The following is a 24,286-nucleotide window of genomic DNA, read 5'->3' as shown; positions in this document are numbered from 1 at the left end:
TCGGGAGGAAAAAGCCAGAGACTACAGCTCCCAGGATGCACGGCACCCAAACGGCCCAATTGGCTGCCTACAACTAATGACGCGAAACCTGGGTTAGAATCTGAGCTAAAGTGAGTTTGGGAACCGGGTCAACTCCCTTGTTTGGCAGGGAAGCAGGCTATTGTTAAATGATCATTTCACTCTCTTTTCTAGGTGTTTTCGAAATTTGACACTTTTACCATCGGGATGATTATAAGGTCACTACTCAATACAGACCGAATTTGAGGACTCATTGCTAGAGACTTCTAGCAATGGGGGCTGTCCCTTCTTTTGACAATTCTGAATAAGTGAGAGTGTTCAACTCTGCTATAGGCGATTTTGTGAGATAGTCAAAATAGAAACATTTTATTTGAAAATTTAGCTTAAGCATGTTGAGATAGAAGCTTTTATACAGTATTTTTAAGTGGTTGTTCTTGAATAGTTAACAGAACTTTAGACCTGGGAGTATTTTTAATAGGTATAAACCCAGAATTTTTCCAGAGAGTATACAAAAGAAGTTTACAATACAGTCTCCAAACTCAAAAATTACACTGCCTTGCTGGAGAGGAGTTCATAGCTATATCAAAAAGCTTACACTTTTTACACAACTATTACATTCTAAGTAGTGTGATTGTAGCAATGAACTCAATAAGCTTTCAGGGAATGGAGAAATAGAAACTATAATCTTCAGAGAAGACTTGAAGGAGGAAGTGAAACGGAGCTAAAGCTTAAAAGATGGGTAGACTCTAAACAGTTCAGGATTATATAGAAGACGAAAAGACAGTACAGGCTGCAGGTGGAGGCAGGTGGTAATGAAACTAACCTGATAGCACCACACAATGTAGAAAGGGAGCTTCCAATTTCTACTGCCCACTCCTTCATTCCCTCTTATTCTGAATTCCCCTCTTTCTGAAACAGCAGTGTCCAAAATCTCTGATAATTTCTGTTTGAACAAAATCCCCATAACTCACGCTTCTAGGTTTCCAGGCAATTGATTCTGTGAGCATTCCCTCCTTCCTGAGTCCTCCTCCTATCTCTCTGACTACACCTGCTTTAATTCTTTTTTTTTTTAACTCTGTTTCCCACTGTTTTAGTCTGAAGACAAGTTTCTTAACTCTGAAGAGGGAATTAAGACTAGGAATTTTTTTTCTTCTAACCAAGAGACCCCTTACCTAGAAAGTACAGTCTTACTATATAGGTGTAAGAACAAAGCAAGCCTAAATTCTGTCTCCTACTAACCTTTGTTCCCTGGAACAGCTGGTGAGGACTGAGGCGAGTCTCCAGCTCAGGGAGAGAGAAAGGGTTTACAATTCTCTCCAATTTTGCAGGGTAATGACTTGGGAGGGGGGTGGTCCTGGATGCCCAGAAGGTACCTGAGGAGCACAGCTACCTGCAAGTTTACATCAATAGCAGAACCAGAGTTTTGTCTGGTTTGTCTGACCTGGGATCCCGAGGAAAGGGCCAAAGGATTCTCTTCATGGGGTTAACTGAGTATAGTCATAGCTCTTAAAGAGAGTGGCCACAGATCCTGGGCACAGTCCCACATGCCCAAGTGCGCCAGCAACCCTTTAAAATCATACCATGGAAACTTTTGTGCTTCAGATACAGCTTTTGAATCTAAAATCAAATTGCTACACTTTAACTAAATTGCTTCATTTTGTGTATATGTTAAACCCTGCACTGCACACTCTGATCAATTTCCAATCAGTCTACTAACCAACACCATGAACTTCTCAACAAGGTAGCATTTTTTGGCAGGCTCAGGCCCCACAAGAAAGACTTTCCCTCCTGTCAGCACAGTGTACTTGATCTCTGCAACAGCTGATACCCCTGACTCATCTTTCCCATCTCTAATTCATCTGCCCACTGCTACTGGAATGATCTAAGTAAAACAACACCTTTTATCATATTAATCCCCTCCTCAAAAACTTCCCTCTTGAAATTCAACTTTCCAGGGCAACCATAATCTGGCCTCACCCTACTTCCCACCATTCATTCCACTAGTTTTCACTTGGTGCTTTTGACTGAGGGAATGACAAAATGATACTTGTGTTTTAGAAAGGTTAAACTGCTCATGAAACAAGGATGAATTGAAAAAGAATAGTGGCAGGAAGGAGACTGTTGTAATAGTGGATGGTAACCTTTAACAGAGCAGTTTCAGGAGAGTATATGTATAAGCTTAGATAACATGAAGTTAAGAGACTAGGTAGACAGAAAACTGGAACAACATTTTGGATAGTGCAATTTATCTTGACAAAATAAAGGAGATTTTCTAATTAGGATGAAATCTTATGTTTGAAAGAAGTAAATATAATAATAACTTTGAAGTTTTAAAGTTTTAAAACTAAGAAGTTATTAATCTAAAGAATTTTGACACTAAAGATTTTGAAAATGTGCCTTTTTTTACAATAAAAGTATTTTATATGTTTTATGTGATTTTTTTGTGATTTATATGAAGGTTTATGTGTACAAAATCAAAAGTTTTCTTCTCTGGTTAGTATTCATTGGTAGACTCTTATGGTCCTGCTCTCTTATCTATGACCTGTGACATGGAAGGAGAGACTACCAACTGTGAAAAAACAGTTCATGGGTGTCAATGAAAAAATTAATCAACAGTCGATCTAAGAAAGAAGTGGAAAATTTTATTCCAGTCAACCTGATGATTGTAACCCAGAAAGCTCTGAGGACTATTCTGTCCATTAGAGGTCAAAGCATGGTTATGTTGCAGGAAGGGGGACCTCTTCCAGGGCCTGAGAGAGGGCTCTTGTCTAACACTTGGAAATGAATTGTCCAAGGAGACACACATGCTGACAAAGCAGGAGACTTTATTGGGAAGGGGCACCCGGGTGGAGAGCAGGAGGGTAAGGGAACCCAGGAGAACTACTCTGCCATGTGGCTCGCTATCTCAGGTTTTATGGTGATAGAATTAGTTTCCAGGTTGTCTCTGGCCAATCATTCTGACTCAGGGTCCTTCCTGGTGGCGCACGCATCACTCAGCCAAGATGGATTCCAGCGAGGACAATTCTGGGAGGTCAGCAGGACACGTGGACTTGTGTCTCCTTTTGACCTTTCCCGAATTCTTCCAGTTGGTGGTGGCTTGTTAGTTCCATGTTCCTTACCAGGTCCTCCTGTTTAAGATAACTCATGCAAATGGTTACTGTGGTGCCTGGCCAGGGTGGGTGGTGTGAGTCAGTGTTTCCCCTAAAGTTATATAAGTTTTTGAGACAAATTAGGTATTATTGACAGTTTACACAATCCAGATCTACAGTACAAAGCGAGTACTTTGTACTCACAGGGGGCCATCGTGGCCCCTTACAAGACTAAGAGGGAAGGTTATCTTCTAAGGAGTTGTGACCTTGTGTGAGATTAAGAAGGAAGGTTATCTCCTAAGGAGGTCTGGTTAATGCAGATGCACAATACACCCTAAAGGGAAGGGAGGAGGCCCAAACGGCAGTGATAATTTTATGTTTAAAATTTCTTGTCTTGCCATAAAATATGAATTTTATTTCATCATGGGTTATCTAGAAGCCCCAAATGATAATAAATTATTATTAGTTTATTTATAATAATAAATTATTATTTATCATTATTTAATAGGTGTTACACACACAATAATAAAAACCAAACAGTGCACAAGGTTATACACAGTTTCAAGTGTTTTGTCTGTGCGCTTATCTAGAAGAGGAGATGCAGCTTTTTCAAATTATCGAAGTGGTCTGTAAATCAAAAAGTTTAGAACCACAGTGAAAGAATTTCAGTAATAAAATTTACAATAATATTTGGATGGAGGGGCTAACTACTCTGCCTTATTTTTTATTTTTTATTTTTTTATTTCTGGCTGCATTGGGTCTTTGTTGCTGCACGCAGGCTTTCTCTAGTTGCAGCGAGAGGGGGCCACTCTTCATTGAGGTGCACGGGCTTCTCACTGCGGTGGCTTCTCTTTTTGCGGAGCATGGGCTCTAGGCGCGCCGGCTTCAGTAGTTGTGGTTTGCGGGCTCTAGAGCCCAGGCTCAGTAGTTGTGGCACAGGGGCTTAGTTGCTCTGCGGCATGTGGGATCTTCCCGGACCAGGGCTCAAACCCGTGTCCCCTGCATTGGCAGGCAGATCCTTAACCACTGCACCACCAGGGAAGCCCCTGCTTTATTATTATAAGGAGGTTCTAGCTGGGCTTCTGTCTAGAGATTAGTGCTGAACAAATAGGAAGCTCTCTCTGGGAGAGGAAAATAAAATAGTTTGGGGGAACCAGTGAATGATTGTCTCCACCACCCCTCTGGATGTAAAATACCGGCCCACCATTCTCCAAAGTAGTGAGATTTCAGGAAGGTGAAGAGAAGAGTCTTAAAGAATTGATCCCAAATAGCATGAAATGTCAGGGCCAAAATAATTTAGAAGAGTTAGCCATCTCAAGATGAGATACTAAATATTTTATTTTATTTTCCCCCATATAACATATCAGCTAATACCTGAGAAAAAGAAGAGGTGAAAGTAAAAATGAATTTCAAGAATAAAGACACTGTCACATATATACAGTGGAATATTACTCAGCCATAAAAAGAAACAAAATTGAGTTATTTGTAGTGAGGTGGATGGACCTAGAGTCTGTCATACAGAGTGAAGTAAGTCAGAAAGAGAAAAACAAATACCGTATGCTAACACATATATATGGAATCTATAAAAAAAAAAAAAATGGTCATGAAGAACCTAGGGGCAGGATGGGAATAAAGACGCAGACTTACTAGAGAATGGACTTGAGGACACAGGGAGGGGGAAGGGTAAGCTGGGACAAAGTGAGAGAGTGGCATGGACATATATACACTACCAAATGTAAAACTGATAGCTAGTGGGAAGCAGCCACATAGCACAGGGAGATCAGCTCAGTGCTTCGTGACCACCTAGAGGGGTGGGATAGGGAGAGTGGGAGGGAGGGAGACGCAAGGGGGAAGAGATATGGGGATATATGAATATGTATAGCTGATTCACTTTGCTATAAAGCAAAAACTAACACACCATTGTAAAGCAATTATACTCCAATAAAGATGTTAAAAAAAAAAAAAGAATAAAGCCACTGTGAAATAGTTTTCCGATGACTTTGCCTAACTAACTGGGAAGAAGTTGACTTTTGTTTAAAACAATAATAAAGGAGGGACTTCCCTGGTGGCATAGTGAAGAGCGCAGGGGCCCGGTGTTCGAGCCCTGGTCAGGGAACTAGATCCCACATGCATACCACCACTAAGAGTTCGCACGTCACAACTAAGGAGCCCACATGCTGCAACTAAGGAGCCCTGTAGCCACAGCTAAGACCCGGTGCAACCAAATAAATAAATAAATAATTTTTTTAAAAAAGAATAATAAAGGAATCCTTGACAGCTTTATTTCACCATCTCTTTTGAAGTGCTTCTAAAAGTCAGTGAAACCTATATAAGTGATTCATCATATTACCAATTGAAAATTAAGCGAATGTTTAAATAAAAAATTGTAATTTTAATTTATATTTGGAAGACTCTGAGTGCTTAAAAGCTCAAAAATTTCATTTTTATAAGAGTGGTAGTTTTACTCTCTACCCCACCCCCCCCAACTTGATTCATTTTTAAAAAATAAGTGGTGTAGGGACTTCCCTGGTGGTCCAGTGGTAAAGAATCTGCCTTCCAATGCAGGGGACTTGGGTTTGATCCCTGGTTGGGGAACTAAGATTCCACATGCCGCAGGGCAACTATGCCCGCACGCCACAACTACTGAGCTCATGCGCCTCAACGAGAGAGCCCGCGTGCTGCAAACTACAGAGCCCACATGCCCTGGAGCCTGCACACCACAACTAGAGAGAAAACCCACACGCCACAGCTACAGAGAAGCCCGTGCACCACAACTAGAGAAGCCCGTGCACCAAAATGAAAGATCCCGCACGCCTCAATGAAGATCCCGCGTGCTGCAGCTAAGACCCAATGCAGCCAAAAAAGAAAAAAGAAAAAAGTGGTATAATGGTTAATTTCATGTGTCAACTTGGCTGGGCCACAGTGCCCAGATATATCATCAAACATTATTTTGAATGCCTTCTGTGAGGGTGTTTCGGGATAAGATTTACATTTAAATTGGTAGACTTTGAGTAAAGCAGATTGCCCTCCATAATGTGGGTCAGCCTCATCCAATCAGCTGAGGATCTAAATATAACAAAAGACTGACCTCCCCAGAACAGCGTGGAATTCTCAGGCAGTCTTTGGACTTGAACCGCAACACTGGCTCCTTGCCGAGTTTCCAAACTGCCAGCCCACCCTGCAGATTTTGGAAACCCCAGCCTTCACAATCATGCCAGCCAGTTCCTTAAAATAAATCTCTTCATCTATATATATATATATATATATATATATATATATATATATATATATATATACACACACACACATATATATATATATATATACAATTGGTTCTGTTTCTCTGGAGAACCCTGGCTAATACAGGGGGAAGAGAGGTAATCAACTTCCAGGTAGCTTTTAAATACTAAAGCCTTCATTTTGTAATTATATGTGATGGTCCACCTCACTTGGGGCTCCACTGACATCAGACAGAGGTATGAAAAATTTAGTCAGTTCTGAAAAAAATTTCTCTGAAGAGAAAGAAAATTCAGAGTATCAGTGAATTATGTGTCTCTCATATATGGCATACACCAGTGTAGCTGATATAAGTGATCTAACTACAGTAATTATCAGAATAGCTTTCCTACACAGTTGCTTGTGCACAGAATGTTACACAGGTTTTCAAACCTAATTTAATTTGCAAAAAATAATCTCCAGGGACTTCCCTGGTGGTGCAGTGGTTAAGAATCTGCCTGCCAATGCAGGGGACACGGGTTCGATCTCTGGTCTAGGAAGATCCCACATGCTTCAGAGCAACTAAACCCATGAGCCACAACTACTGAAGCCCACATGCTCTAGGTCCCATGTGCCGCAACTACTGAGCCCACGTGCTGCAACTACTGAAGCCCAAGCGCCTAGAGCTCGTGCTCCGCAACAAGAAAAGCCACCGCAATAAGCCCTCGCACGGCAACAGAGTAGCCCCCGCTCTCTGCAGCTAGAGAAAGCTTGAACGCAGCAACAAAGACGCAACTCAACCAAAAATAAAATAAAATTTTAAAATAATAATAATAATATCCAAAGGAGTCTAAATATATCTTTAGATTTTCTCTTTGTCCTTCAGGATATATTTTCTATTTTAAAATAATGTAGCATGCACCAACTTTAAAAAAATGTTACTGTAAAAATCTTAGAAAATACAGGCAAGCAAAAAAGTAAAAATAACAATCTTCCATAATTCCCCTACGCAGAGATAGTCACTGTTAACATGTTGTGTTTCCTTTTAATCTATGGGACTATATCTAGATTCCCTGCCTCCCGTATTTTTTTTTAACAAAAATGGATATATACTGCACATAGATTTGAGACTGCTATTTTCAGGTAATATGTTTGTAAATTTCCCTGTGACCTATTTTTGGTTATCTCATGCACTTTTGAGAAATTTACCTTTTCTTCCTTTCCAGTTAAGAGAGGATATTATCAAACAGAAATATATAAAGTATATTACTACACTGAGGAATTCAAGTATATGTGTTAACTTTTTCTCTTCTGAAATTGTACTTTCAAAACTTTGAAATCACTAAGATTTTCACATTTAACTACAACACAAAGTCTATAATACAGAAGGAATATTAATAATCTCTTTAAGCTAAAATACAAATTCCCTTGGGACTGACACGTACACACTACTGTTCTTGCCTCGGCACAAAAGAATTCGGAAATGGAGTGATAGGTAAGAAATGGATTTATTTAGAAAGAAACACACTCCACAGACAGAGTGTGGACCATCTCAGAAGGCAAATGAGCCTCGAAATATGCTGTGGTTAGTTTTTATGGGCTGGGTAATTTCACAGGCTAATGAGTGGGAGGATTATTCCAATTATTTCGAGGAAGGGGTGGGAATTTCCGGGAATTGGGCCACCGCCCACTTTTTGACCTTTTATGGTTGGCCTCAGAACTGTCATGGCGCCGGTGGGTGTGTCATTTAGCATGCTAATGTATTACAATGAGCATATAATGAGGCTTAAGGTCTACTGGAAGTCAAAACTTCTGCCATCTTGGACCCAGTTGGTTCTAACCAGTCTTTGTCATGTCCTATGGCTATATCATTGTTTTAAAGGTTGTGCCCTAACCCCCTTCACTCCTGTTTCACTACTATATATAAAATAGATAACCAATAATGACCTACTGTATAGCACAGGGAACTCTATTCTGTAATGACCTATATGGGAAAAGAATCTAAAACAGAATGGATATATGTATATGTACAAGTGATTCACTTTGTTGTACACCTGAAACTAATACAACATTATAAATCAACTATACTCCAATAAAATTTTTAAAAAATAAAATAAAATATAAATTTCCTTCCATGAAATAATAAACTCAAATGAAATAATAAACTCAAACATCTACTTTACATAGATATTCTCTAGCAAAGGTTGGCAAACTACAGACTATGGGCTGAATCCAGCCTGCTGCCTGATTTTGTACAGCCTACAGCTAATATGGTTTTTACATTTTAAGTGACTGGGGAAAAAAATAATAGTAATATATTATGACACATAAAATTATATGAAATTCAAATTTCAGTGTCCATAAATAAAATTTCATTGGAATACAGTCATATTTATTTACCTATTGTCTACAGCTGCTTTTACACTACAATAACGGAGTCCTCATGACTGAGACCATATGTAGCATTCTTAGCTCTTATTAGTGCTGCTACACACTACAAATCTCAGTAACACATTTTTACTTGACAGCATTTCATGTGCCATGTGTATCGCCATACTCTGACATTTTATTATTAGTTTTATGACCAGCATATACCTATCATGTCAAAACAAAAAAAGAAAATGGTAAACTTAAAATATTCCATCTTTAAGATACTGTGAACTGCAGATTATTTTGTTAACAAATTAGATGGCAAAGCATTATGTTTATTATGCAATGAACCTATATGCTAAAAGAATACATGTCGACATTACCAGACTAAGCAGTCATCACAATATTCAAATCACAGAAAACAGAAAAGTTAGAAAAATTAAATAGGATATTTCATCATAGTAAAATTTCTTCACCAAAAAAAAAAAGAGAGAGAAAGAAAATTAGGCTGCAACCAAAGTAATTTCCAAGTGGCTCATTTGTTAGGCAAGCAAGGAAAGTCATTTACTTATGGTATGTTAATTAAATGATGTTTGACTGCAGCAGCTGAAGAAATGTATCCAGAAAAAATAAACTTGTTTAAGATCATTAGCCTTTAGGTAAGAACAGCTGCTTAAAGTGTTGAGAACACTGGGAACAACATCAATAGTCAATTTAAATTATTTAGTGAAGGCTAATTATTTTGAATTGTTTTCCCTGGCTCTTAATGAGTTGACAGGTGTTATTGAAACTGCTCCTTTGTTCTGTTTATTCAAGGAGTCAATTTTTCAAGTGACTGAAGAATTAGCCTTTATGAATAGGCTGCATTGAACAGGTGAGAATATTTTTAAAGAAGTTGAGAAAACACTAATTCAATACACCTAAGTGGAATCTGTTTAAAAAAGTAGAAAAAGCCTTAGTTTGACAGATTTACAACACTTGTGAAAATGTAAGGTGTAAAGCCTATGGTTATAACATCATTGTATTATTAATTAGCAGATTCTTTGTGGAAAACATTTGAATCCACCATGTGTTGAGCCAGTGGTGTCAACAATAAACTTCATTTGTTCTTATGGGTTTACCATCATCAGCCCATGAATTTTTGTCAGAAATAACAGCTGAATATCCTGACTTGCCCTACCACACAGTGTTTTATGACTTACCAGTGGTATCGTTTTATTATTATTATTAATTTTTTTTAGCTCAGGGCCAAGATTGAAATTTTTTCAAATGAAAAGAACCTCCCTTAACCACTATTATGGAACACTTACTGAATGGCTTTAGGATTCGTTTTTTGCTAATTTTGATCATGTGATGATGCTTCTTAACAAACTCAAGCTAAGCACAATGCAGCACTTACATGCAAAACTTATTCTGTGGTAAAGTCATTTCAATAATCACTAACATTATTTGATTCAGAAGTTAAAACAAAAAGGAAGCTGTCCATTCTCAAACAAATTTGCCGTGGTTATATTTTTCGAGCTCAAATTACAGTTTTAGCAGTGTTGTTGAGACCTCAATGCAGATGCAAAGAAAATTTCTATGTTTCAAGACCCATTTAACTGTGCATTTTGGAGCTTTCACTTAACTTGCTAAAAGGAAAGTGACATGCTAAAAGGAAAATATCAAGAGAATAGTCTAATTCTATAATTGCCTTCCAAGAGATTAATATGTTCAATTTAAATCATATGTCCTTGGATTGACGGCAGTATCTGTCAGGGTGAAAAGACATTTTTCAAAGATAAAAGTTGTAAAATCTCATTATAGATCAGGATTAACAGATTAATATTTGCAATTGATTTTGATGATAGGGAAATGTTAAGAGAAATGTTATCCTCCCCCTCCCCAAAAAGAATTTCATTCTTTTCTTTAGTAGATCTGTTTTACAAAAACGTACTCAATATTATTATATTTTAAATTTGTCAATGAATATATTGTGGAAATTGGTTTTCTTTCTTGTTATATAAATACTTATATAAATATTCTCAATTTTGCCTCTTAGCCCATGAAGCCTAAAACACTTAATATTTCCAAACCTCTGTTCTGGAGGAAATAAAATCTGAGTAGGAAATTAGCCAGTGAAAGGGAGGAAAGATTCCAGCCAAAGAAGACAGCTTGGGCACATGCGTGAGAACCAATAGAGTATGTGAACAGTACTAAGCAGTTATTGCATTCTGAATCATATAAATACCATGCTTCGTTCCTCTTGCATTTTTGAGCCAATCGGTAATACCAGTTTCTTCCAGAAGATGGCTCCCTTCATTTCGCCAAAATTTTATTATGAAACATTTCCAACATACAGAAAATTTGAAAGAACTTTACAGGGAACACTCATAAACCCACCACTTTGATTCTCTTATCAACATTTTATTATACTTATTTTATCACATATATATCCATCTATCCCTCCCCTCCATCTCGTTTTTTGATGTATCCCCCTATATACTTCAACAAGTATTTCATTAACTAGTGTTCAATATTTATTTAGTTTCCTGTTTTTTAAAATAATATTTACGGTAATTCCCTGGCGATCCAATGATTAGGATTCCGAGCTTCCACTTCAGGGGGCACAGGTTCAATCCCTGGTCGGGAACTAAGATCATGCATGCCGCGTGGTACAGCCAAAAAAAAAGATATAAAGTAAACTTTACATGCAATTAAATGCTCAAATCTTAAATGAACATTCACTGAGTTTTGACCAACTGTGTTTAATTAACCCAAAATCCATAAAGACATAGAACATTACCATTAAAACAGAAAGTTCTCTCATACCCTTTCCCATTCAATCCTTCCTCTCCCACCCAGAAGCAACCACTGTTCTGATTTTTTTTTTCCACCGTAGGTTAGATTTGTATGGTGTAGAACTTGATACATACAGAATCATACAATATGTACTTTTTTTTTTGGTAAGGCTTCTTTCACTTAGCATAAGGTTTTGGGGACTCATGTTGATGTGTAAGTCAGTAGTTTCTTCCATTTTATTTCTGAGTAGTAGTCCATTATATGAATATATATTATAGTTTGTCTATATATTCACATTTGATGGGGCACCGAGAGTGTTTCTTGTATGTATTATGAATAAAGATGATACAAACATTCTTGTATAAAGTGGGTTGTTTGTTTTAAAATTTTTTTTAATTACAAAATAATACAGGTGGTACTTATTCTTCCTATTTTCAGGATTGAATTGCGGGACTTAAATCTTTAATCCCAAAACACTTTATAATTGTTTGAAACTTTTTATTATGGAAAAGTAATTGAAAGAGTACATAACAAGACCTCCCTGGTGGCACAGTGGTTAAGAATACACCTGGCAATGCAGGGGACACGGGTTCGATCCCTGATCTGGGAGGATCCCACATGCCGCGGAGCAACTAAGCCCGTGCACCACAACTACTGAGCCTGCACTCTAGAGCCTGTGAGCCACAACAACTGAGCCCACGTGCTGCAACTACCGAAGCCCACGCGCCTAGAGCCCGTGCTCCACAAAGAGAAGCCACCATGATGAGAAGCCCACGCACCGCAATGAAGACCCAACGCAGCCAAAAATAAAGAATAATAATAATATATTTTTTTAAATTAAAAAACAAAAGAGTACGTAACTATATAGAGACTATTGTGATGAACTCTCCTACACAACACCCAGCTTCAACTATTATCCACTTCTGGCCAATCATTTTTTTCATCCATGCCCTTACCCACTAGTCCCTCCCTCAGATTATTTTAAGGCAAATCCCAGCCATCCTGCTATTTCATCTGTAAATATTTAGTATGTATCTCTAAATATCAATATAGGAACTCTTTTTTTATTAAACACAAACAGAGTACAATTACAATATCTGAAGAATTAACAGTACATCTTAATATCAAAAATCCAGTGAGTATTCAAATTACCCCTGTGGTCTATCCAGCTTGGTTGTTCAAATCAGGCCTCAGTTAAAATTCATATGTTGCAATTAATTGAGAAGGCTCTTAAATTTTTTTTAATCTATAGGCAGAGCCAGCTTCAAGTTGTGCAACCTATGCAGTCACACAGGGTCCCTTGCTCAGGGGTATCCCATGCTTGGAGTTTAATGCTCTGCAGTCGCTGTCTTGAAAGTCTTAATAATCGTATCCTTGCATTTGTGTTTTTTAAGTGAAGTATAATGCGACAATAGAGCATGTGCCTGGGGCTTGGCACCTCAGCTCTCTTGTGGGCCCACTCCTTGCAGCCTCCTCTCTTTCTAGGGATGGGTTCCAGAGCGCCGCTGGTTCTACAGTCCCTTGACTCACTCCTTCCCCTCCCCCTCAGCTCTCTCCAAAGCAGGCAGCACCATCATGCATTGTGCCAGTTTGATATCTACCCAGGAGGATGGTGGAAGGAGATGGCTGGCTGAACTTCCCAGCAGCACTGAGGCAGTTTGTTGGTTCGGTGCCTCTAAGGAGGGGGACCTGAGAGCAGGTGGGCCTGGAATGTTCAAGCACAATGTCAAGTCACAGGGCAGGACCCTGGGCACCTATGAGGGGCTGCACTGGCCCAGCGAATGTCCTTGCCTGAGAGAACATGAAGTTAAATAGCAATTAAAAAAATATCATGAAAGGTCAAGAGATAGATTGCAGAAGAAAGGAAATAGCTTATTTTAGTACTTTAAGGACATCTTTTTCCTGCTTTTTGACAAAGGGACCCCATACTTTCATTTTACACTGGACCCTGCAAATTATTTATATAGCTGGTTCTGTTCATTCGTTCTTCTCTCTCTCTCTATTTTACATGATGTTGAAGAAATTAAGTCATCCTGTAGATGCCAATTGCAACCATGTGGAGTCATTTCACATGTTCCTCTGTCCCCTATAATTTATATAATTGGTAGTTAGATATGAAAACTTGAAGACATCATAGTTAGCAATGTCCTCCAGCTGTCAGCAGAGTCTGGCTCAGCTGCTGAGCACCACCTCACTTAGGTCATGAACTCCCTGGGTCAACCCACATCTGCTGACTAAGCAAGGTGGGGGTATAAAGAGAATTGATCATTTGACTCAAAAAGGGATACTGTGACAGGCAATAATTGTTCCAGAGCTCCTGGCAGGGTTGACCGAGGTTTAGTTGGGCCAGTAATGCATTTGCCTTCTTCTGCCTAACATTGCTTCCTCCTTCCTTTCATAGGACCTGGTCCCTAATAAATACCTTTTACTCTAAACATAGTCTCAGTAAGTGCTTCCAGAGAAGACAGCCTGTGACAGTAGGTGATGCTATCCCACATATTCTATCACCTATAGATCCATTACTCCTAAAATACATCCTATTCCAAACACTCCTCTAAACTTGTTTATCTTTCCACTACACAGCTCCACCTTAACATCTTGCGGGCATCTTGAACTTGGTCTTTCCCAAACTGACCCTTTCCTCACAAACACGCTCCTTCCTCTTATCTGTCTTCTTTTGACAAATGATACCGCTATTCACTAAGTCTCCATCTTCAAATTTTCCTTACCTCCTGCATTACCTATTGCTATGTTAACAAATTATTCCTAAAACAAAGTAGTTTAAAACAACAAACATTTATGATCTCACCGTTTTTATGGGTTAGGAATTCAAGAGGGTTTACCTGGGCGGAAACTGGAAGAGCAAGAAACATGTTCTACCCCAGAGCCTCCAGAGGGAGCACAGATGGCTTGACTTCAGCCTAGTGATACTGATTTCAGACTTCCAGCCTCCAAAACCATAAGAGAATACATTTGTCATGTTTTAAGCCATCAAGTTTGTGGTTATTTGTTACAGCAACCACAGGAAACTAATACAGCAGGAGACTATGTATAAAAGGTGAAGAAACAGTGAAGAGAATGCTCTGTTCTCAGGAAGTATATAGAGGCCCAGAAAAGCACCAATTTTGGAGTGAAGCTGTGTCTTTTGCCTATGAAAGAGAAAGGATAAAGTCTGCAAAAATTCATGAATGGTGTTGGAAACTGTGCTTTATGACACTATATAAAATGCTTTTAGGGGTTTCTGTATAATTTCTTCTTATAATAAGAGTGTTTTAACACAATGTAAGGTGTGATACATACAGAGTGTTATAAAGAACCCTGAAATGCCAGCTCCAGGAAAGAGTAAAAGAGCTAAAATCCATAAGACCGAGTTTCCTACTTTTCCTCCACGGAGCTAGTCAGACCAAAAATAATTTCGAGGACCGACAGAACCAAATCTTCCTAAAATGCTTGGGAAGGGACTATAAATTCTGGGGTTCTGTGAAGTAAACAGATCCAAATTCCTGCAGGTAGATCTTGGCTCCACCCTCTACTCACATCCAGCTGTGCCTTGTGGAGCTTGTAGAAGCCAGGACTATTCCAGAAAGTTTTTTTTTAAGTGATCAAACTATTTTATCACCAGTAATTTAAAACAAAGAAAGTTAGAAGGATGTCAGAGTCAAGTTCAAAAACCATGGAAGCTGAGGTATCCATCTGCCTGTAGTCTATTTAGACAAAGTCTTCTAAGTATACCAGACACTCTCAACAGCTGGTCAGAGTTGGTCAGGCTGTCAAATTCCTTCCCTTTGTTTCTTTGGTTTTTCAATTCCATTCAGATCTCTGTTCATTCGTTCTTGAGATTGTTTCCAACATATGTGCAGCTTTCTTAATATCAGTCAGCCACCTTGTTGGACTTTTCAAATCTCTTCAAGCACCTACTTGCAGAACTTTTTAGGGTGAGTTGCTTATATAGAGAGTGTCCAGAAGAGGGAAATTTCCTACTCTACCCATTTTGAGTTCTTGTGGCTGGACTAATAATAAAATCAACACACAACAGATTAACAGGAGAAAAAGAAAATTAAACAAATTTAATTCATGTGCACAGAGGTCTCATAGAAATAAGTCCTAAGTAAGAAGTTGCAAAAGCAGGCAGCTTTTATATTTTTTAGACAAAGGAACAATAATTAGTAAGGAATTTAAGCAAAGTTTGGGCTTTGGGTAGTAAATTAGTAAAGAAGTATCAAAGTTTGTTTATACAAGCTTCTGTGCCCTGAATTCCCTATCTCTGGTAATAATGATGTCTTCCTATCTTCTGGTACAGTACAGCGAGAGAGTATGAGAGATTTATTTCCTGCTTTCAGGGGGACAGAGAGGAAGGTCAAAGTATCCCTCTTGCACCTACCGGTTCTTAAGTAACCTGAATGCAAAATATCCACTATGCCATTGAGGCATACTTTGGAGCAGCCTGCCAGTGGGCTCAACAATAGCATAAATCGATCATTAGATTTGTTTCCTAGTCAAGTACTCCAGCCTCCCACACAATTCAAGGATTGTCTTTTGCCACTCCCCATCATTTGCTGAAGTACCGAGCATTACAGAAGGGGTCAAGCGATCCAGGCATCGGCCTTCCCGGTGGGCCGGGCAGAGCTGCCTTCTCCAGAGAAGGGCTTTACCGTTTCCTGAGCAACCACCGGCCGCTACCCCCACAACCCCGCCACTAGGTAGCAGCCGGCAGCCTGGCAATCGAGCTCCTCCGCCACCTGCAGTCGTCATTTGGCAATGCTTCGGCGCGTACTTAATAGAGATTTTGTAAACTGAATGAATTAATGTATGCAAATGCTTTAGCACGAGTCCTGGCACACAGAAAGAGATCACTCAACAAACGTTAATTATAATTAATGCAAAACGCCATCAAGCACAATTCCATTCGCACGGCCTCAGAGACAGTTCAGATGTCCTTATTTTTTTGCAAATGTGGAAACTATTACAACTTAATTTTGTTAGTTAAGGAAATGGGCCAGCACAGAAGGCAAAATATGATTTTAGGATTTACCTAAGGGGTATTCATCTATGCATCACTAAACTATAAGAGGGAGGGGAGAGAGGAGCCTCTTCTGTTTACCTCACGTTCCCTGCAGTAGGACGTAGCTCTAGGAGAGACGACAGAATGACTCAGAAAGCAACTGCCTGCCTGTCCCTCCCTCACCGCCTGTAGAGCCTTAACTGCCTCTAGCGCCTTAACGGCCTCTAGCGCAGTTACTCCAGAGGGAGCCGGCCGCCGGGGAACTCTAGACGTTTCGCCCCGGCGAGGTGACGTCATCACCGAACGCCGGGGTTAGGGAAGAGAATTGTGGGAGGAGATTGCTTTCCCACGACCTTATAAGGGCTCTTCCCATGATCCTTTTCCTTTTTTTCGCCATCTTTTCTTCTCTCCGGCATTAGCAGCAATGAAGTAAGCAGGAACCCTACATCCCAATCCGCTTGCATCTTCGGGCAAAGGGCCTCTCCGGCATCCCAGGCATGGCTTCTCCTTTCCGAAGATATCCCCCACCCCACCTGATGGGCTTTCGCTTTTCGTTACAGGGTCGAGCTATGCAGTTTCAGCGGGTACAAGATCTACCCAGGACACGGGAGGCGCTACGCCAGGACCGACGGGAAGGTGAAAGGCCGCGTGGGCTAGACGCACCTTGTGCTTCTAAGGAAAGACCGGTCTCATTCAGTCTAGGCGGGATCCTTCACCACATCACTCTTGGTCCCTGAAAAGCTTGTTCCGGGGACCCTGTGTGCAATGATTGTTAGGATCAGAAGCCTCTAAGGGAATCAGTCTTGAGCTTTGCTCGAATGTGAATCAGGTCGGAAGTTAGGAGCTTGTGTAACCTTAATGTTCCAGTGTAAAGGCAGTGGGCCACCGGGGTATTTGGCTATTTTATGGGCACCAGGTCCTCTTGGAATCTCGGGAGGGACAGGAGTTAGATGCCTTCCAGAATTTGACACCCAACTCTCTGCGTTATGAACTTAGGTTTGTCTGCTCGAGAAAAGACAGGGCGAAACGCAGAGACAGTTTCCTGCCAGTTCTGTGATACAAGCCTTTTGGTCTGTATGGGCCTCAATTTTGTAAAATGAGAGGATAGAATTAGAATGTTAATTTACTAATAATTTCAAGCTCAAGATTCCTACTTTGAACTTGTCACGACAGGTTTTCCAATTTCTTAATGCAAAATGTGAGTCGGCATTCCTTTCCAAGAGGAATCCTCGTCAGATCAACTGGACTGTCCTCTACAGAAGAAAGCACAAAAAAGGACAGTCGGTAAGTGAAATGCACTTTCATGTTGTTGAAACTCTGAGCATCATTTACTGCTTTTTAAAATTGAAATTAAATGAGACAGTATGTGAAAGTACTCCTAACTGTAAAGCATCAAACAGTGAAGTGAAAATGATTGATATAAAGAGTGCCTCCTTATACATCTTAGGCTCACAGTAAAAATATCGAGTTGAAATTTGAAAGCATCCCCCTTCCAGAGTTAGATAAATTACATTAAGCTCACTTGGGTTATAGCTCACCATGGAAGTGTTTAAGATGTTCAAGTGGGTGGCAACTAAATAGTTCTATGGAAACTTGGTATTGGTTATAATGCTTATAGAATTATTCCCAATGTAGGTATCATATTGTGGAGTCTTCCAGCATATTAGTTCTTAAAACTGGTTGTGTTTTTTGAAGTGGTCTTTTAGGTTGTTGAAAGAGATTTTTGAGAAAAGGTTTGAGTGCCATGGCAAGAGAATTAGTATTCAGGAGGCTTGTGAATATTTAGTGAGCGAGCACCTCCTGGGTGAAAGACATGGCTAGGTATTATGGGAGTTCAGAGGAAGGAAAAATTCTAAATAGGGGGATGTGACATACCCAGTAGGATGGCCATTATCCAAACGGGGGTGGGGGTGGGAGGAATTACAAATGTTGGTGGGGATGTGGAGAAATTGGAACCCTGTGCATTGCTGAATGAAGATGGTGCAGGCACTGTGGAAAGTGGTTTGGCAGTTTCTCAAAAAGTTAAAGGGAATTACCGTCATATGATCTAGCAGTTCCATTTCTAAATCTGTATATACGCAAAAGAATTGTAAGCAGGGACTTAAACAGATTACTTGTACACTGATGTTCATAGTGCTGTTATTCACAATAGCCAAAAGGTGGAAACAACCAAATGTCCCATCAGTTGATGAATGGATAACAAAATGTGATAAATACATACAGTGAGATATTATTCAGCCTTAAAAAGCTGACAAGCCTGACATTATGCTAAGTGAAATAAGCCAGACACAAGAAGACAAATATTGTATGATTCCACTTTTATGAGGTACCTAGTTGTGGACAAATTATTAAAGACAAAGTAGAGGTTACCAAGCAGGACTAGGGGGGAAGGTGGAATAGGAAGCTATTATTTAATGGGTGCAGAGTTCATTTTGAATTATGAAAAAAGTTCTGGAGATGGAAATTGGTGTTTGCACAATATTGCAAACGTGCTTAATGCCACTAAATTATACACTTAAAAATGCTTTAAAATGGTCAACTTAATGTTATATATATTTTACCATAATAAGAAAAATATTTTTTAAATGGATTTGAGGTAAGAAAAATATAAACAGGTAAATACTGGCATTTTCTACAATAAAATATCACCTCTGTAAAACGTTTAAAGTATTGGTAAAATGAGCATTTTGGTTAACCGCAAATGTGCCCTCTTTCCTCCATATGTCCTGTTTAAAATTTTTAAGATATTTTGCATATCCCTGCTTTAATAAATAGTTTATTTTTTCTTGGACTTAGAGATGCACGCAAGATCTTTTTCCTCATAAGCACTGTAGCATAGGTTCCAGTATAGAATCTGCAGCAGATGTTTGAATTGTACTGTCTTGATTCCCAGACATTCCCTAACATTTGGTGGCTTTCCTGTCTTAAGTCATCTTCTAACTTGACTATTTCTCCCAGTGTCAGTACTTGGAGTAAAAACAAAATAGAGTTGAGGTTTGATAATTTTTTTCCGAAAGCACATTCTTAATCATAAACAGTTTTGTTAAGATCACTTTTAAAGTACTATTCAGTTAACTTCCTTAGAGTTTAACTTTCTGTCTTTCTAAATAAAGTAGTAAATAATGGCCAGGATTTGTAATAGGTGGTTTAACCAATCCATAATTGGAAAACTTATCTGTGTATTGCAGCATTTTATATATAGATCCTTTAAAAATATATATTTGTATGTATATTTCATTTCAAATAATTGCATGGATTATTTTTGGTTGATTTTTTTTTTTTTTTTTTTTTTTGCTGCGCTGTGCAGCATGTGGGATCTCAGTTCCCCAACCAGGGATTGAACCTGGCAGTGAAAGCCCAGAGTCACAACGACTAGGCCACCAGGGAACTCCCTGGTTGAATATTTCTGTGGTCTGAATTGTGTTCCCCCCAAAATTCATATGTTGAAACTGAGCCTCCAAGGTTATGGTTAGGAGGTGGGACCTTTGAGAGGTGATACAGTCATGAGGGCAGAGCCCTCATGAATGGGATTAGTGCCTTTATAAAAAAGGCCCGAGAGAGCTCATTTGCCCCCTTCTGACATGTGATATTTCATTTCTCCCTGACATTCATGAAGCAAGGTTGCTAAGTGTGGTCCCCATCTTTTTGTTCTGTAGGAAGAAATTCAAAAGAAAAGAACCCGCCGTGCAGTCAAATTCCAGAGGGCCATAACTGGTGCATCTCTTGCTGATATAATGGCCAAGAGGAATCAGAAACCTGAAGTTAGGAAGGCTCAACGAGAACAAGCTATCAGGTGAGGAAGCTTTCATTATGAGCATTTCAGCTATTGGAATGGATTTTAGGTTATGTTTGGGTTTATAGGCACAGGAATCAATCTCACGTTATTTTGTGTTGTGTTACTTGCATCTGTATAGGAATTGTCAAATTGTAAATACTCATGTTTAATAATACAGAAGTTTATACTATAGTCTAAATGATTTGTTGAAATTCTATATGCAATTATAAAGATACTATACAATTTCTAACAAATGTTAAGCTGACTTGGTGGTTAATGACATTTGTTAATAAATCCTTGGGATTTATCATACAAATAATTGCAGGTGGGGAAGGAATATGTTAATTCTACTTTTCCCAAACACTAGCCTCCTGTTAATAAGCTATACCCTTAAGGAGTAAAGTGCTTTGCTTAAGTTATTTTTAACCCCACAGGGCTGCCAAGGAAGCAAAAAAGGCTAAGCAAGCATCTAAAAAGACAGCAATGGCTGCTGCAAAGGTAATTGTGGGATTGTCTTGGATTTCTCATTTAAAGCAACAGAAAGATTTATTTTTAATCCAAATTGTGGTAAATGAAAGTTTCAGTTTTTTAAGGAATTTAGTGCAAGGCTCTAATGGAAATGATGTCCACAATTGATTTCTGAGTGAGTGATTCAGGTCTCCAGAGAGGTCCCTTTGCCTAAAGCCAAATGAGTATGTTAGTGCTATATAGAAATGGGAAAGGGGAAAATAAAGGTGTTTTAAAGTTTATTTTGAAATAATTCTAGATTTTCAGTAAAATTTTCTATAATTGTACAGAATTTACCCAGCTTTAACAGTGTTAATTTCAATAACCATAGTAAAAATTTCAAAACCAAAAAATTAGCATTGGTCCTTTTTCTGTTCTTAGGATACAATTCAGGATCCCACACTGCATCTAGTTGTGTCTCTTAACTCCTTCAATCTGATATCTTTGTCTTTCGTTTATATTTCATATAAAGGTGGACTTTATAATATTAGGAACACAGATAATTAGGAAAGCAATCTAGGAGACAAACAGAATCTGGGCATAAGAGAGCAGTGATTGGGGGAAAAAAAACAAAACAAAACCCCACATGGAATAATGCCACATAACATGTTGTCTTTTTACAGGCTCCCACAAAGGCAGCACCTAAGCAAAAGATTGTGAAGCCTGTGAAGGTTTCTGCTCCCCGTGTTGGTGGAAAACGCTAAGTTGGCAGCTTGGATTTTTAAATAAAGATCTGACTATAACTAGATTGTGGTGGAATTTTTACTCCTAAATTAGGCATGTTCAGCCTACACAGTAATAGCTAAACTACACAGTTAGGAATTTAAGAGCTAGGTGGGTTTTTTTGTTTGTTTTTTTGTTTTAATAAATTATTTATTTATTTATGGCTTCATTGGGTCTTCGTTGCTGTTCGTTGCTGTGTGTGGGCTCTGTAGTTGCAGTGAGCAGGGGCTACTCTTAAGTTGTGGAGCATGGGCTCTAGGCGTGCGGGCTTCAGCAGTTGTGGCGTATGGGCTCAGTAGTTGTGGCTTGTGGGCTCTAGAGCGCAGCCTCAGTAGTTGTGGCGCATGGGCTTAGTTGCTTCGTGGCACGTGGGATCTTCCCGGACCAGGGATCGAACCCGTGTCCCCTGCGTTGGCAGGCAGATTCTTAACCACTGCGCCACCAGGGAAGTCCAAGAGCTAGGTATTTTTTAAAGAGTTCATATCTTGGGAATAGTGCCTCCTAATGTAAGCCTCTTGGAGAGATGTTAAGCAAGATGATGTAAATAAAATAAGATCTATATGGTTAAATGCAAGCTTTGCCCAGCTGAGGCTATAAGGGCACATTATAGACTGCATTGTCTAAACTTTTTTGTTACATAGCTACAAGTACTAGGATGTCGCATAGATTTTAGCCAGGTTGATTGCTAAAAGATGCATTTTTTTCTTCTGTCTGCAGAAAGTAAGCCTTCTTAATGAGTTATTTTCTTGTTAAATTACCCTTCTCCATAATAGACACATTTATTTCATATTGGGGATGCCTTTTGGTTCACTAGTATCTCACCTTTTAACCATTAGCTTATAGCTGAGTTAAAACTACTTAGAACTATCTCCTGTATTTAAAAAAAATATATGAAAAAAAAGGTCATGCAGCTGTGAACAGAGAAAGCTTAAAAGCCAGTCAAAATACCCAACGTGAATGCAGAGCTACATGTTCTTTTGAACAAAATAAAATGTCCCCTTAAAAGCACTGCTTTTTTGGTCTAAATGCCTTAAAATGGAACTGCCCATTCTGATTACCTTTGAGTCCTGAACAGCTTGCAGCTCAGGACAATATAAACACTAAATACTTGTTCTCACAGGACAGCAAGGTTAGCTTTTCTCAGGAAGACCACTGGACCACGTGTAAAACATTTCACTAAAACATTTCTCTGTATTGGCCCAAAGGCACAGAAGAGAATCCCAGGTTTTAATGGGCTTCTCAGGGCTCTCACGGGGTGTGTTTTGATAGAAACTGATTTGGGTGTGGAGGGATTTCAATTAACTTAGTTTCTCTTAGCCATGTCCACAACTTGTTTACTTAAAATTTTAATCTACTTACATTTAGTTTTTTTTTTTTTAAGTGTTAGTTTTCTTTAAAGGTTTATTTTTAATTTTTATTATTTTTTTGGCTGCATCGGGTCTTAGTTGCGGCATGCGGGGATCTTTTGTTGCAGCACGTGGGCTCTTAGTTGTGGTGGTGGGTTTTCTCTAATCTAGTTGTGGTGCGCAGGCTCCAGAGTGCATGGACTCTAGTTTGGGCAGGCAGGCTCTAGTTGAGGTGGGCGAGCTCAGTAGTTGTGGCACGCAGGCTTAGTTGCCTCGCGGCATGTGGGATCTTAGTTCCCTGACCAGGGATCGAATCCGCATCCCCTGCATTGCAAAACGGATTCTTACCACTGGACCCCCAGGAAAGTCCCACATTAAATTTAGTTTTAAAGGAAGTCTATTTCACAGCAAAACTGGTGGTGCTGGCCCAGCACATATACATCCCTTGGAGGGTGGATTTGGAAATCCATTCTGGGTGCCCCACCCCTTGGGAGCAGGGGTGTGTCTCTATCTTCTAATTCCTCCCTCACCCAGCTGTAGTCTGTGGAATGAGTGGCCCTAAGGCCTGGTAGTTCTATCTTTCCTCGGCCTGGGAGCTCATGTACCTACAGCTAGAATATTCAACTGCCTCAAACAACCAGGCCGTTTGGAAATTCCTGCAATCCCCACCCTCCAAGTGCGGGGGTACTGAACGCATCCCGCTTTTTTGTATGTTTTAATTATTTCATTTATTTAGGTTGCGCTGGGCCTTAGTTGCGGTTCGTGGGGTCCTCTGTTGTGGCATGCAAACTCTTAGTTGCAGCATGCATGTGGGATCTAGTTCCCTGGCCAGGGACAGAACCCGTATCCCCTGCATTGGAAGTACGGATTCTTAACCACTGCACCACTAGGGAAGTCCCGCAGCCTGCTTTTTGAGCCCACTGTTTTCGCCATCTGTCCTCACCTATTTCCAAAGGGTCACTACCTCACTCAGTGACTGCAGACTCTAGGCTGGGAGAGGAGAGGGTTGGCCCAGAGTTTTCAGGCTCCAATAAAGCACCGCGCAGTCTGAGCCGCCTCGGCCTTTTGTGCGTTCACTATATGTTGGGTGTAAAATGGAGAATTTTTTCCCCTAAGTTTATGTAAAAATATATGCAAATAAAGCTGCAAGAAAACACTGCTAGCTGCTCTTCCTCACTCCTTGCCAACATGACTACCTTCATAGGTAAAAAAATCGTCACTACATGAGCTGATCATTCCAGAAAAATGACTATTCCATGGGTAGTTAGGAACAAGCAGTTGCTTAGAAATTACATTAACTCCTATCACGGAGGGATTTAGATTTTATGACACTCAACTGGAAGCTACATTTCCATGTGAAAGGGCTTTCTTTGGTCTTACATCCAGTGGCTAATATTACACTAGGGGCCTCAAAATCTGGCGCTTTTATGTTGTCGGGTGTCTCAAAACGTAGGCGGGG

General features: G+C 39.6%; 1 protein-coding gene across 4 annotated transcripts in view; it reads left to right on the top strand.

Annotated features, from left to right (window-relative positions):
• The window catches only part of RPL24 (ribosomal protein L24), a 102,042-nt gene extending 80,541 nt beyond the window's left edge, over positions 1 to 21,501 (top strand). For 3 of the 4 annotated variants that reach the window (XM_061194141.1, XM_061194143.1, XM_061194142.1), the window contains exons 2-6: positions 17,038 to 17,112; positions 17,650 to 17,760; positions 20,133 to 20,269; positions 20,686 to 20,749; positions 21,382 to 21,501. In XM_061194141.1, coding sequence (XP_061050124.1) covers positions 17,038 to 17,112; positions 17,650 to 17,760; positions 20,133 to 20,269; positions 20,686 to 20,749; positions 21,382 to 21,462 — 468 coding nt within the window. In that variant the 3' untranslated portion in view covers positions 21,463 to 21,501. Of the gene's footprint in view, positions 1 to 16,818; positions 16,906 to 17,036; positions 17,113 to 17,649; positions 17,761 to 20,132; positions 20,270 to 20,685; positions 20,750 to 21,381 lie in introns of those variants that run through there. The other variant, XM_061194140.1, reaches the window with a different exon arrangement.
• The last annotated feature ends 2,785 nt before the right edge of the window (positions 21,502 to 24,286 follow it).

Source organism: Eubalaena glacialis, chromosome 6 (assembly GCF_028564815.1).
Source record: "Eubalaena glacialis isolate mEubGla1 chromosome 6, mEubGla1.1.hap2.+ XY, whole genome shotgun sequence".
Classification (NCBI taxonomy): domain Eukaryota; kingdom Metazoa; phylum Chordata; class Mammalia; order Artiodactyla; family Balaenidae; genus Eubalaena; species Eubalaena glacialis.
This window is presented reverse-complemented; position numbering and strand designations above follow the sequence as displayed.